General features: G+C 37.6%; 1 protein-coding gene across 1 annotated transcript in view; it reads right to left on the bottom strand.

Annotated features, from left to right (window-relative positions):
* Positions 1-15,986, bottom strand: part of PLEKHH1 (pleckstrin homology, MyTH4 and FERM domain containing H1) — a 67,661-nt gene that overhangs the window by 27,981 nt on the left and 23,694 nt on the right. The window contains exons 5-8 of the mRNA XM_031952782.1: positions 8,889-8,972; positions 6,766-6,847; positions 5,919-6,673; positions 996-1,074 (exon numbers count right to left, since the gene is read on the bottom strand). Of these exons, the coding sequence (XP_031808642.1) occupies positions 996-1,074; positions 5,919-6,673; positions 6,766-6,847; positions 8,889-8,972 (1,000 nt within the window). The remainder of the gene's footprint in view (positions 1-995; positions 1,075-5,918; positions 6,674-6,765; positions 6,848-8,888; positions 8,973-15,986) is intronic.

Here is a 15,986-nt window from a genome sequence, read left to right as displayed (position 1 = left end):
CATGTAAATGGTAAATCAAGTATTACATGATAGGTAGCATGGTGTAATGAAGAGAGAACCAGCCTTGGAGTTAGGAACTCAGGTCCTGCCTTTAACATATACTGGCTATTTAAATCTGGGCAAGAAGTCAGTGCTGTAGGCAATTCTCTAAAACTATAAAAATTGTAGAGAATAATAACAGGAAACACTAGCAACGTATACACACATATACATATGTACACATATGTACATGTCACTTTTAAGATTTGCAATGTTCTTTACACATTCTATCTTATTTCATGTTTACAACAACCTGATAGGTTGATATTATAGGTGATAGGTGCTATTATTATCTCTATTTTGCAGATAAGGAAACTGAAGTAGAGTTTAAGTGACTTACTCATGGTTACCCAGCTAGCATTTGAACTCAGGTATTCTTGATTCTAATTTGAGGTTATGGTGAAATCACAAGTCTAATTCCTATCCTTTGTAAATTGTTGGTAGTACCTCTATTTCCCTTCCTCAATTATTAAAATAAAAGAGCTAGACTGACCCACTGTCCCTTCCCTTCCCTTTCTCACATCCTCAGATTACCTTTTTGTACCTCTTTTTCATTTTCAAAGTTTCCATTAATTTTCATTTTCTTTTTTTTAATAGCTTTTTATTTACAAGTTATATGCATGGGTAATTTTACAGCATTGACAATTGCCAAACCTTTTGCTCCAATTTTTTACCTCCTTCCCCCCACCCTCTCCCCTAGATGGCAGGTTGACCAGTAGTTGTTAAATATATTAAAGTATAATATTCGTTTTCACAGCTTGCTTTCCTCTGCATTAAAATATTAGGGATGGGGAGTAAGTTGCTGTTTTACTTTAATATTTCCTGGTCTTAAACTACCCTAAAAAGAGTACTCTTTCCTAAACTCTCCTTTCCTCTTTCTCCCAGAGATAGCAGCATCTTTCCTATTCCCACCCACCCCAATCTTCCTTTGCCCTCTAATTAATTTTAGGACTCACCACAGGTAGAAGCATCATTTCCAGGAGACGTCTCAGCCAGCTGCATGCCAGATAAGGCCACAGCATAAATCCGACTCTCCTGAAATGACAGTTCCTAATTAGGATTGGCCCTCAGGAGTCCAAGGGGAAACCCCCCCACACAACTTCTTAACAATTAGACCTAGCACAAAGTGGAATGAGTTTATTTTGGAAGCAATAGGTACAAGTTGGAACAGCATTCTGTCAATTTTGAAATTCTGTGATTCTCTGAATGCAATTCTTTGATGGGAAGGGTTTTTTTTAACTGTTGTTTTTTGTTTTTATTAAGCTACAAAAAGCTAGAATCATTTATTTCTAAATCCTTGATATATTCAGAATCATAATTAGGAATTCTGGCAACTGAGGATTAAATTAGGTTGATTAGTGGAAGGATGAAGGCAAGGGTACCTGAAGGGACAGGGCTGAGGGTAGAGAAGACAGAGCCAGGTACTGAATTTGTTGGGGAAGAGGGAGAGTGACCACAGATGACAGATAGATATTATCTGGCATGCTTCTGTCTGAGGTGTCTCCTGGAAGACCTGGGCAGGATAGAGTGAGACTTAAAACAGGGAAAGTTGCTGGGTGGTGGTGACAGACGGAAGTCTGTAGGTGGCAGCAGAAAGCAAGGAGTGGACCTGTTTCTCTTGTATGTGGAGGCCAGGTTGGTGCTGGAGACAGAGGAGGATGGGGAGCAGCCGGCCTTGGAGAATGTCCAAGAGCTATAGTATTTTCAGGAGAAAGATAGATTTCAGTGAACAGCAGGGGGAAGGAATGCAAGAGGAAGCAATCTAGATAAAGGTAGTTTGTTAATGATGGAGGATGAAAGAAAAAGAGAGAGAGAGAGAGAGAGAGAGAGAGAGAGAGAGAGAGAGAGAGAGAGAGAGAGAATGAGAATGAGAATGAAAATGGAATTAGCTAGAACTAGGTAAGGAGAAAAAATTGGGATTTTTCCCAATTAGAAACAGGATGAAAAGGGAAGAGAGCCCAGGAAAGCTGGACCTTCCCAGGGGCAGCTGTTTGATCTCTCTCAAGCCTCCTTGACATCCACTGCCAGGGACCAAAGTAGATAGGAATGAATGCCAAAATACTAGTGGAGGAAGAAGAGTTGCTCATTTCCTCTTTCCTCCTCTCCCAACCTCCACTGCCATTAAAATCACCCCCTCATTTTGTGACAGGCTGCTTTCCCCCAACCCTGTGGAGAAATGAGGTCAGCAGAAATGTCAGTAGAATCAGAGTGGGGATGAAGGAGCAGCATCCCTGCTCCCAGGAGAAAGCAGATTCTCTCTGAATATGATGCCCGAGGAAATGCTGAAAAGCTTGGACTGATTCTGCCCCAGTTATGGCGGTATGGGGGTGGGCTGGGGAACAGGGCTGAACAAAACTTTCTCCTACGGGGATGTAAAATGGAACAAGGGGAGAGTGAAAACTGAGACTGGTGATAATGAGGAACTAAGATCTCCCTCCGAATACTGTAATGTGATTAGGTGAAAGGAAGAACAAAGTGACTATTCTCTCTGAGTCATTTAGCTATTTGGAAAATAGGAGCTACTTAAAAGACATCATTGAGTGTAGAAAAGATTCTTTCTTATACCTAGGATAATACCTAGCTCTGCCTTAACACTAGCAAGGACTAAGTAAGGGGAATGACTTCTGTTGTAGCTTGTGAAATTTAAATTAGACATAATGAAGCCCTTCCTGATAGTTACTTGTTTAAATATCAGAGTCCTCCTTTTGATTCTCAGTTGTCTATCTACAAGAATTTAAATGTAGTCCTGCCTGAAAGTCAAGTGAGGGGTGGGGAATACATTCTCCTGACCTTCAGGTGTCCCTTCTCAAGCTCTGAAAGTGCAATTCTGTAATAATTAACAATTGGCAGGGCTACTAATGTTCTCAGCAATGTTTAGACTTTACACTGGGTTTTCTCTGGGGAAAGGGAATTATGAAGGCCTGAATGTGTAGGGATAGCTGGGAATGGTGCACATGCTGAGAAGATAACACACAATAAACCTCACTCCAGCCCTTGCGGATTCCATGGGACTCAGCCTCCAGGTGAAAGTGTGGAAGGTGTGAGGGAAACATTATCTCTTATTATCAGCACTTTTTCTCCACAGTCAATCAGTGCCCAGCATGGGCTGTCAAGAGCATGCCCTGCATTCATACAGGTACAAACCTATCAATTAAACCAATGAAGATAGAACATAGGAGCAGCTGTCTTCCATTCCTGTACAATATGAATTTGGGTGAATGGTGAGATTAGACTTATTTTTACTTTACTGACACATCTATGCTTCTAGCTACTTCTGCTCTAATCTTCCCTTCTTTTCCAAGCCTTTTCCAAGTTTTTGGGGAAATTTCTATTTAAAAAGCCATTATCTGATCTTAATATTCCCATTTTGATTTATCACAGATGTGCCTATCAATGTCTTACCAGCCCAGTTGAATACCCTCCCCCTCCATACTGTTGAGATCCCTTTGCCCTTTTCTGTTCTACCTTTTCCTTCCTTGAGAAAGTTCCCCTCTGTTTCATAGGATTTAGAACTGGAAGGGATACCAAAGGGCATGTAGTTATAGATGAGGAAACTCAGGTCTGAGGAAGTTAAGTAACTAGTCCAAGATCACCAATATGTCAGTAAATGTCAGAAGTGGGATTTGAACCCCATTTCCTTAATTTTGTAGCTAGTGCTCTTTCATTTAGACTATTATCTCTATTTAGGGACTCTCTTTCCCTTCTCCATATATATAGTATATGTAGACATGCATATATATGTATATAGTATATGTACCCATGCACACATACATATATATATATATATATACATATTTATATTTATCTCATTCTTACTCTTATGTATATAGTATATGCATACATGAATACACACGTGTGTGTGTGTGTGTATAGATATATATACATGCACATTTATATTTATCTCATTCTTGCTCTTAGCTAGCAATTACTATAAAGATAATTACTATAATAGAATAAGGCAGAGGTTCCAAACTTAGTGTCTATGGATCCCCAAAGAGATCATGGACAGATTTCAGGGTATCCATGAGCCCCCTGAAATTATATTTTTGATTTCACTAATAGTTGGTTTTCTTTGTAATTGTGTACATTTTACTTTATACATTTTAAAAACATTCTGAGAAGGGGTCTGGCTTCCTCAGACAACTAAAAAGATCTGGCAGATGGATAAGAACCCCTAACTTATAACATGACCCTCCCCAGTCTCTATTTGCATTTGTTTGTTTTACAAGGCAATTGGGATTAATTGACTTGGCCAGGGTCACACTTATTAAGTGTCTGAGGACAGTTTTGAACTCAGGACCTCTTGACTATAGGTCTGGTGCTCTATCCTTTGCCCCATCAAGCTGCCTTCAAGTATTTGCATTTTTAGAGAATTTCTTTAAGAAAAGGGCTTCCAACTTTACTTTCGCTCCAATATTGAATTACCCATGCAAAAATCCTTATGTGTGTAGATTGCATGAAATTCGTACAATTGATCTCTAGTGATTCCTAGTGAACCTGGTAGTAGTTAATTATGCAAAAATAGCAGTCATCAGATTATTAGACTATAATGGCCTAATAAAAACTAATAAGAGCAAGCTTTTTTTCAGGGAAAGCTAAAATGTCAGGTAAGTCATCCCCCTACCAAATATTTATTCATGGACCACATTCTGGACCTCAGAGGTCACATGTTGAATAACTATACAATAAGATAATTAGAGGAAAAAACTGTGGAACAGAAATTTTGTCAGAAGGCCATCTACACAATGCTTTGTCACTAGGGAGTAGACTCTGGGCACTGGATGGGCTTGCAAAGAGAAGGGCTTGCTCTGTCACTAGGGCAAGATCTGATGAAAATTCAGTCAGGTGAGAAAAAAGGGACCATGCTATCCTATATCAGTGTGGCAAGATTTGGAGTCTAGAGGGCCTGGGTTCAAAGCCTAGGTAAGCATCTTAATAGTAATTCAGTTTTCTGACCTCTAAGATTAAAAGGTTTTGCTAGATGATTTCAAACAGATTTCCTGACTCTAAATCTTACTGGCCTATCAATGGTTGCTAGTTCCTGACTGAAGTTGTGGCCCTCCTCCACCTGACTGCTTGGCTCATATACACAATGTTCATTACAGGCAGTCAGGTGGCATAGTGGATTGAGGGCTGGTCCAAAAAGGGAAAAGACTCCACTTAAAATCTACGTGACTTTGGTCAAATCACTTTACTGATGTCAGCCTCTGTTTCTTCACATGTAAAATGGGGTAAGAATAATACTTGCCCTGAATTCAGAAAACCCTGGAAAGATTTACAGGAACTGATGCTGAGTGAAGGGAGCAGAACCAAGAGAACACTGTACACAGTAATAAGAAGATGATGAGATGATCAACTGTAATGGACTTGGCTCTTCTCAACAATGAGGTGATTCTGGGCAATTCCAATAGACTTGGGATGGAAAATGCCTTCCACAGCCAGAGACTTAATATGGATCAAAGAATAGTATTTTCATTGTTTTTTTCATATTATGTTTGTTTGCTTGTTTTTTTCTCTCATAGTTTTTTCTCTTTTGATCTGATTTTTCTTGCACAAGATGACAAATATGGAAATACATTTAAAAGAATTGCACATATTTAACCTATATCAGATTGCTTGCTGTCTTGCGGAGGAGGAATATAAGGGAAGGAGAGAGGGAGAAAAATTTGGAACACAAAATCTTACAAAAATGAATGTTAAAAACTATCTCTACATGAATTTGAAAAATAAAATACTATATTAAAAAAAACACCTGCTTCATAGAGTTGTTGATAAAGAAAACATGTAAGCCATTTTGCAAACCTTCAAATATCAAAAATACTAGCTCCTGTTATTAGGGTTATTCACTCTCCACAGAGAAATGAACTGAAAATTCTTACCCAGGATGGGAACTGGTGTAGAGGAGGTGTAGGAGGCTTGTTCCCCATCTCCATCTCCTTGGTACTAGATTTCTCCAGTTCCTCTTCTAATTTAGAGGTTGACTCGCTGGCTTTCACTTCTTTCTTATCAGAAGAGGGCTCTTCTGTGTCCATCTTCTCAGATTCTTTCCTTTTCTTCTGGTCAATGTTTGTTTCTTTCATGGGAAGGGTATGGATTTGGGAGGTCTGGAGAGTACTAATTTCAATGCTCAGCATGTGGTTGAAGCATTCAGTTCTCATCTGGGGCTGGCTATAACGCCGCTTGGCAAGTTGGATACTGTCCCGGGGGTTACGGAAAGCCCGATCCTTTGGCAGGGTCATGCTGCTACCAAGGACTCTTTCCTTGGTTGGGAAGCTCAGCTTAATGGGCATCCCTCTCTGGAAACCACCTAGGATTTCACCCAAGTAAGCTGATTTCTGTAACCCCACAGTATCTCTGGGAGAAAGCTGGGGAGCCTTGGTCTCTGGGATTTCTCCACAAATGATTCTCCCAGAACCTTTCAATGTGTTGCTTACTTTAGGAATGAGGTCTTTGTCCTGCTGGGTTACTGAAGAAGGTAAGGAGACAGCTGCTGTCTGAGCCTGGGAAGTTATGTTGCCTTCCATAACTCCTCTCTGGCCTTCCTGATGGATACCTATCTCTGAAACCACAGAATTATTCTTTGACTTTCCCTGGAAGGACCACAGTAACTCCCCGGGTAGCACCATGGAGAGATCTGGAGATAGGGAGGAAACAGACAGGTATCCATGACAATGGCATCTTGGAGTTTCCCAGAAAGCTGTCCCCAGAGGAGACACTGCTGCCTACCTCCCAAGGCCGCTCGAAGTGCCCTCACTTGCTCTACTAGGCGCTGATTGTAGTTTTTCAGGTGCCGATTTTCCATCTCAAGCTGTGCAAAAAGAAAAACATTCATGGTTTCAGCTGTAGATTAAACTAAAAATGAAAACTACTATTTGGCCTTTGCTAGAACAGAAAACCTTATTCTCTCTTCCCAGGACTATCTTATTATTATTATTTTCTCTTTCTCTCTTCTGATCTTGTTTAAAACATCTCAATTTAGATTCTTTTGCCTCTCCAGCCTGCCAAGTTTGGAGAACTCAAATTTCCTGCTTTAGTAAAGTTTTATGAAATGATCACTTATAGGACTATTAATGCTAGAAATGACCTGAGAGAGACCAACCCAAATGACCCCTTCACTTTGCAAGTCACTCTCTGTATCAGATTCCATTTGTAAACAAACAATAGTTATTTGTTTGCAGAAGCTCTTCTTTGGGATCAGTTTCCTGAGAAACTCCAAGAAGTCATTGCCTTTTATACCATCTATTTCCTCCCCATCTCTAGGTTTCTCCATGATGACCCATGGGGAGTTACTTGGACTCTACAGGGAAAGTATAAGAATTCTGGGGTTTCAGAATCAATCTGCATTCTGAAGGCAAGAAAAGAGGTCTGGATCCTCACAGAATTGTTGTCAGGATCAAATGAATTAATAGGTTTCTATACGTTGTGCTTTGCAGAACTTAAAACACTATGTCAATTGCTTTAATTTTATTATTATTATTTTCGTTATTGGATAAGGAATCTGAAACCCAGGTGAAATGACTTGCTGAAAGCCCTACAACTAGTTAGTGGCCCATTTGAGAATAGAACTCAGGTTTCCTAACCCTCAATCTAGTGTTCTTGCCACAACACTACATTAATTATTAGAAAAATTCTGATAAGGACATATTAACTACACTGATTGAACTGTACTGAATCCTTTACTAGTTCTTAAGCACAATCAATATTTTAATTTAAATACTGAGAATATTGATAATAACACTTTAACAGTTTAGTAACATCATCTTATTTTATCCTTACAATAACTTTAGAAAATAAACAATATCCAAGAATCCAAGAGGATTCTGAGAATCTAGCCTCTGATACAAATAGACATGAGATTTTGGATAAATCACTTTCTCTCTCATTTCTCCATCCCTCAAATTCTCTAAAACCAAGCTTCAGAGCAGTTGCCCACCAATACTGGTAGACAGAATCTCCATATGGCTGAGTTCTTTTAGCCAGTGAAATCACAGAGACCAGTCAATAGTCATAGGTATATTTAAGCACCAACTACATATCAGGCACTATGCTAAGCACTAGGGACTCAAAGAAGTCCAAAAGTAGGACTCGGATCTCAGGGAGCTCACAACTCAGATCTAATAGTAATAATTATTATTTCTATAAGGTCATATAGTAGGACACAGATGACAGTAGCAAGCACATGATGGGTAGATTTGGTGGGGCTGTGATCTGCATTTTGTAGGGATTACCCACATTAGTAAGATCACAGATTTATTGGAGTATAAAACTTTAAAGTTTACAAAATATGCTTCTTAAGACACCCCTATTAGGTAGATAATAGAATAATTATATAACAACAATATTATTATTATAATAAATATGATTTATTGTTAATATTAATAGACACTATTATTAATTTAATATTATAATAAACATTAATTTAACAGTATATTAATATTATTTAGGTATTATTATTCCCATTTTTTCATATGAAGCAACTATGGCTTAAAGAATTTAGATGATTTGCCCAAGACCTCCTAGTTAGAAAGTACTAAAGGAAGAACCTGAAGCCAGGTTTAAATGCCAATTTCTCAAAATTCAGTATAATTTCTATTAAAAAGTGGCTAAGCTTTATGAGTAGTGGGAGACTTCTCCCTAGACACTATTTCTTTTTTGCCTTCCTTCCCCTCCCCCCCAAATAACATTATTTAAAGAGAACGTAAGGCTACAATGTAGAGATCTGGGAAAAGTTACTTCATAGAAAATGAAAAGGAGAGCATTCCACAGTTAGAACTGAGTGAATGGTTAACCACCCCAGAGCCTCTCCCTATTTCCTCTTTGAATTTCCCAGGACCGGGTGATAATTGTACCTCTCCTAACTTCATGGTCACCCATTCCTTGATCTTTGCAGCCTTCTCTTGAACAGTCTTTGCATCTTGAACTCTTAGCTGCTTCTGAAACAGAAATCACCATCCATTAGAACTGGTTATCAGTTTAGTGGAACCTTTAGGGTTAAGGAATGGGACATGTTGGACACTTTTGAAAGGTGAAGTCAAGGAAGATGTTCGCAGATGACCCATTTGAAAAAATTAATCCGTTGGAAACATCAAACCTAATAAGAGATTGTAACTGCTCTAAAGTACTTGTTTGTCTTATATAAGTACTAAGCAGCTGAATAGCACAGCAATCAAGTATTGGATATAGAGTTGGAAGATCTGAGTTCTAATCTGGTTTCACATACACTAGCTGTGTGATTCCAGGAAAGTCTTAATCTCTGTATCCCCCAATTTCCTCAGCTATAAAATAGCATAATAATAGCATCTACCTACCTGGGTTTTTGTGAGGACCAAATGAAATAATACTTATAAAGAGTTGAGTATGATTTCTGGCACACAGCAGGTACTTCACAGATCCTTGTTCCCTTTCCTCTTTGTCCCATATACATGGATTTTAAAAAGCAGCAAAAAATATTTTAACTGAGTGTTAGAGGGATTTTTATGGAACTAAAAGGTGTCAAAGTCATGAATTTTGAAAATCGGACTTGATATTGGAAAACTGGATCATTTTTAAAATGAAGAAACACATTTCTCAAATCTTTGGAGGGCTGAGTCAAATTTCTAAGAATGCAAGTCATTCCTCAATGAATAAATGATCAACAGGCAATTTTCAGATGAAAAAATTAAAGCTTTCTATAGTCATATGAAAAAATGCTCTAAATCACTATTAATTAGAGAAATGCAAATTAAGGCAACTCTTAAGTACTATCTCACACCTATCAGATTGGCTGATAGAAAAAGAAAATGACAAATGTTGGTGAAGATGTAGAAATTGGTGGTGGAATTATGAACTGATCCAACTATTCTGGAGAGCAATTTGGAACTATGTCCAAAGGGCTATCAAAGTGTGTATATCCTTTGATCCAGTAATACCACTAGTATGTCTGTATCCCAAGAGAGCACAAAAAAGAAAAAGGATCTACAGGTACAAAAATATTTACAGCAATCATTTTCATATTGGCAATTGAGGGAATGCCCATCAATTGGGGAATAGCTGAACAAGTTGGGGAATGTAAATGTAATGGAATACTATTGTGCTGTAAGAAATGATGAACAGAAAGATTTCAGAAAAACCTGGAAAGGCTTCCATGAAGTGATGTTGAATGAAGTGACCGGAACCAAGAGAACTTTGTACACAGTAACAGCAAGATTCTGTGATGATCTACTGTGATGGACTCTTCTCAACAATACAATGATCCAAGACAATTCAAAAAGACTCATAATGGAAAAATACTATCTACCTCCAGAGAAAGAACCATGAAATTTGAATGTAGATCGAAGCACACTATTTTACCTTTTTCTTTGTTGTGTTTTTTGTGGCTTTTTCCTTTTGTTCTGTTTTTCTTTCACAACATGACTAATGTGGAAATATATTTACATGATTGCACATGTATAACCTATATCAGATTGCTTGCAGTCTTAGGAATGGTGAGTGGGAGGAAGGGAGAAAAAAATTGAAACTCTAAATCTTATAAAAATGAATGTTGAAAATTATCTTTACATGTATTTGGAAAAAATAAAATACTATTAAAAATAAAGTATAGAAGAGACAAAAAAACATACAACAAAATTTGAAGAGAATCAGAGAAATGATGCAACTTGCCCCATGTCATACAATCAGTACCTGGCAGAGTCCCAATTAGACCTTAGGTTTCTTGCATCCTATTTCAGGATTTCTCCTCTTGAATCATGATGATTTGCACTGGAGAACACTAAAATTTTATAGTAGGATTCACAAGATTCTATTTAGATTGTAATTCCCTTTGAATTTAAGTGTCATAATATAGTTCATTAAGTTACATGACCAGAAAGATAAGGGGGGAAATTTAAAATTAACCTTTTAGGAATCATTAACTATGAAAGATCAATTAGAAATTAAGTTCAGATATCTGAAAAAAAGGAAACTGAAATTTTAGATGGAAAAGATCAGTTTATTCACTCCTCTCTCCCTTCTTTCTCCCCCATGAATATGTAACTTTTTCTATTCAATCAATTAACATTGTAGGAGAGAAGAGTATGATAAGAAAGTTGAGTTGAGAAAACCTAGATTTGAGTGCTGGCTCTGGTACTATGTATGTGAATTTGAGCAAGTCACTAAATAATAATAGGAGTTAATTTCTCTAGGGTCTGTTTCCTCCTCTATAAAATGAGGGTGATGGTACTTCTACCAGCCATCTCAAAGGCTTTCTATGAAGGAAACACTAAAATGCTATGGAAGTGTGAGCTAGAATTATTTAAGAAAGATGAATACATGAACAGCTGAACATAATAAATATCCCTAGAAAATTATAATAAAAGTACTGTAGAATTTCAGAGAAGGGGAGCATCACTTCCCAATGTGGAGATCACCGAATGCTTCATGGAAGAAGAGATATTTGGGTTGGGCCTTTGAAGATGGGATAGAATTTTGTCATGTGGCTATGGGAAAGGTCATTCTAGCAAATAGCATGAGCACTGAGTCATTAGAGTAGAGAATGGATTATAGGTTAAAAAGGGAGAGAGAGGGAATTGGTCACGAGGCTATTGCAGTAAGCCATGTATCAGGTAACAGTGGTTGGAAATGGGGTAAAGGGAGAGGGGTTTGGAAGGATTCTAGAGGCAATGAAGAGATATAATCTTTAGGATTTGACAACTTATTTGAATGTGAAATGAAATGTGGTTAAAGGATGAGGGAGGGAAGTAGAATTGATTAAACATCTATAGTGTGCAAAGGCACACTGTGCTAAAGGCTTTACAAATATTATCTCATTTGGAACAACAAGGTAGGTTATTATCCCTATTTTATAATGAGGAAACTCAGGGTCACACTGCTAGTGATTTGAATTCATTCCTGATTCTAGGCCAGAGCTCTGCCTGTTTCACCACTTAGCTGCTTCTAAGGAAACTGGAATTCTAGGTGAATAGAAGTCATCTCAGATTTTCAGTTTAGATGACTGGAAAAATGTTGTATCATTAATAAAACTAGAGAATACAGGAAGAGAAGCAGTGTTTTGTTTTTGTGTTTTGGCTGGGGTGGGGATAGAAATGAGGAATATGGCTTTGAACATATTGAGCTTGAGATGGGATGGGATATCCAGGTGGAGGTGATCAGCTGGAAATTGGAAATGAAAATCTGGAGAGATTCTAGCCCTAGACTTTCAGGTTTGACAGCCTTTAATATTAAAAGTGATTGCTGAGCTATGGGAGAAAATGAAATTGCTCTGTATAGAAATAATAGAAAAGGCAGTCCTTTGCTAAATGCTTACATTTAAAAAGAATAAGATAAAAATGAAAAAAATATGGATCAGAGAGAGATGAGAAGAACCAGACTGGCATCATGAAAATCAAGGAAGGAGAGATTTTCAGAGCAGAAATAGGAATGTTCATGAGAGGATTAAAGTTTGGAGAAAGAGATAATGGGCTCCATTATGGACATGTTGAATTTGAGATATCCATAGGCCATCTAGTAGGTATCTCAAGAAGGCAATTGTAGACTGGAACTCAGGAGAGAGACTAGAGAAGGATATATGGATCTGGGAAAAAAATTTTAAGAATGATACAGTGCTTCTCTGTAGACGGGTCCATGGAAGATGATGAGGTTATCAACACAGTGATTAGAAAATGAGGAGAGGAGAGGACCTAAGGATAGACCCTTTAGGTACACTCACAATTAGGGGTCTCTATAGAGGGTAAACCAGCAAAGGAAAGTGAGAACTAGGGGGACATGATGTCATAAAAAACCCAGAGAGGAGATTGTATCCAGGAGGAATAAGCAGTGTAAAATTCTACAAGAAAAAAAAAAAGGTGAGATTGAGATGATAGACTTGGCAATTAAGAGATTAGTTAGTAACTTTTGAAAGAGCTATGTCAGTTGAGTAATGAGGTTGGAAATTAGCCATCAAAGAGTTGAGAAATGAGAGGAAATGGAGGTAGGTATAGAGCTTTTTGAAAGGAATTTGGCAAAGAAAGAGAAATAAAAGGCAAAAGCTTGAGGGAATGGAAGGGATATATTTCTTTGTTATCACTGGAAAAGGAAATAGCAAACTACTCCAGTACCTTTGCCAAGAAAATCTCACGCTAAGCATTGGTGTCATATAGTCCAAGGGGTCACAAAGAAGTGAACACAACTGAACAACAAATGTCTTTATTATAAAGGGAAAGATCATCAGGCTGTATTTCAACAGATATTTACTCAGTTTGTGGATACAACAAAATGGTAGTTCTCATGAGTTTTTTTTTTAATTTTTGTTTGGAGAGGTTATTTGAACATATTTGTAGATAGGAGAGAAGAAACTGATAGGGAGAGATTGGAGATTAGAAAGAGAAGATGGTTGTGGGAGTGATCTGCTGAAGAAGATGGAAAAGGATGAGATCATGGTTGCATTTAAAGAAATTAGAGAAAAAGACCCACATGCGCAAAAATGTTTGTAGCTGCCCTTTTTGTGATGGCAGCAAAGAACTAGAAATTGAGTGAATGCCCATTAGCTGGGTAATGACTGAATAAGTTATGGTATATGAATGTTATGGAATGTTATTGTTCTATAAAAAATGAGCAGCAGGATGATTTCAGAGAGGTCTGGAGACTTACATGAACTGATGCTGAGTGAAGTAGATAGAACCAGGAAAACATTTGTTCACCCTGGCAATAAGATTATATGATGATCAATTCTGACTGACATGACTTTTTTCACCAGTGAGGTGATTCAGGCCGGTTCCAATGGTCTCATGATGGAGAGAAACTTCTGCACTTAGAGAGAAGACTATGGGGACTTTGTGTGAATCACAACAAATTTTGTTGTTGTTTGCTTGCATTTTGTTTTCTTATTTTTTTCCTTTTTGATATGATTTTTCATATGCAGCATGACAATTGTGCAAATATGTATAGAAGAATTGTACATATTTAACTTATGTTGGATTACTTGCAATCTAGGGGAGAGGATAGGGAGAAGGAGGGGAGAAAAATTTGGAATGCAAGGTTTTGCAAAAGTGAATGGTGAAAACTATCTATGTATATGTTTTGAAAATAAAAAGTTTTATTAAAAAAAAGAAGTTTGTTGATTAGAAGGGTCCTCTCTTCAGAGTGGAATAAAGGCGGTGAAAATGGAAGGTGATGTCAAGGGGTTCTGATAAGTAGAAAAGGGAGGTCATAGAGAAAGACATTAATTTTTTTTCAGTGAAGTATAAGAAATAATTGTTTCACCTTCATTTTTATCTTCAAAAATTTTCTTAGGAGTCACATACCTATACATTCCTCAAATCAAATCAAATCAAATCAATAAGCATTTATTAAGTACCTACTATGTGCCATTCACTGTGCTCAGTTCTGAGTGATACAAAGATACAAAGGCAAAAACAATGCTTGCCATTGAGGGCAATGGCCCTCAATTAAAATTTACAAGGCAACAACATGCAAACAGCTATGTATAAATGATACGTGATAAATTAGATATATTCTCAAGGAAGACACTAGCTTTAAGTGGGACTGGGAAAGGCAGTAGGTAGGATTTAAAACAGGTAGCATTTGATTTGAGACTTGAAGGAAGTCAGAAAAGTCAGGAGGTAGAGATAAAGATGAAAATTATTCTAGAAATGAGAACCAGCCAGTGAAAATGCCTGGAATCTGGAGATGGAATGTCTTCTGCAAGAAACAGCAAGACCATCAGGATTACTTCTACTGGACAAGGTTAAAGTATAAGAAAATTGGAAAGGGAGGAAGGGACTTTAAAGATTATGAAGAGTTTAAAAGCCATACAAAGGATTTTAAATTTGATCCTTTGGTAACTGGGAATCATTGGAGTTTATCGAGTAGAGGGCTGATAAGGTTAGATCTGTTTTTTTTTTCTTTTGGGATTAAGTAATATATCCAGAGACATATAACTTGTGTTTGAGACCAGATATGAAATAAGATCCTCTTGACTCTAAGGGCAATGCTCTGTCCACAGTGATACTTACCTGTCCCTAGATCTACTCTTTGGAAAGATCACTTTGGTAACTGGGTGCAGGATGAACCAGAGTCAGTCACACAGAGGCGTGTGTGAGGTGATGAGACCCTGCACCAGGATAGTGACAGTGTCAGAGGAAATAAAGGGACATATATGAAAGATGCTTTCAATTCCAAAAGACTTGCTATAGAAAGTGTTATCCACATCCAGAGAGAGAATTATGAAGACTGAATGTAGATTCAAAGCATAGTATTTTCACCGTTTTGTTGTTTGCTCGTTTTTTTTCCCTGTGTTTTTTCCCCTTTTGATCCGACTTTTTTTTTTTTTTTGCTCAGTACGATAAATATAGAAATATATTTAGAAGAATTGCACACATTTAACCTATCTTGGATTGCTTGCTGTTTTAGAGAGGAGGAAAGGGAAGGAGAAGGAGAAAAATATGGAATACAAAGTTTTTATGAAGGTGAATGTTGAAAATTATCTTTGCATTTATTTGGAAAAACAATACACCATAAAAAAGAAAGATACCATGAAGGAAAAATCAGTTGGCAATTGACTGGTTGTGAGAGGTGAGACAAAGTGAGGAATGGAAGGCAAAATATCTATCAGTGAGCCTGGGAGGCCTGGGAGGATGGTGGGACTCTCAACAGTAATGGGAAAGTTAGGAAGAAGGGAAGATATGGGGAGAAAGATAACGAGTTCATTTTTGAAATTGTTGAGGTTAGGATGTATACAGGACATCTGGTTTGAGATGTCCAATAGGTGGTCAGAGATACAAAACAGGAGAGAAGTTAAGGTTAGACAAATGAATCTACAAGAACCATCTTTGTAGCAATGATAGTTGACTCCATGGGAGCTGATGAATATCACCAAGTGAAATACTTTAGAGAGAGAAAAGCCTTGGGGCACATTATTAGTAGGTGCTACCAGGATGAAGATCCAGCAAAAGAGACTAAAAAAGGAATTGTTAACGAAATGACTCAGACCAGTT

The sequence above is a fragment of the Sarcophilus harrisii genome, chromosome 2 (assembly GCF_902635505.1).
Source record: "Sarcophilus harrisii chromosome 2, mSarHar1.11, whole genome shotgun sequence".
Lineage (NCBI taxonomy): Eukaryota > Metazoa > Chordata > Mammalia > Dasyuromorphia > Dasyuridae > Sarcophilus > Sarcophilus harrisii.
The sequence above is the reverse complement of the archived record's forward strand: the minus strand, read 5'-3'. Positions and strand labels throughout refer to the sequence as shown.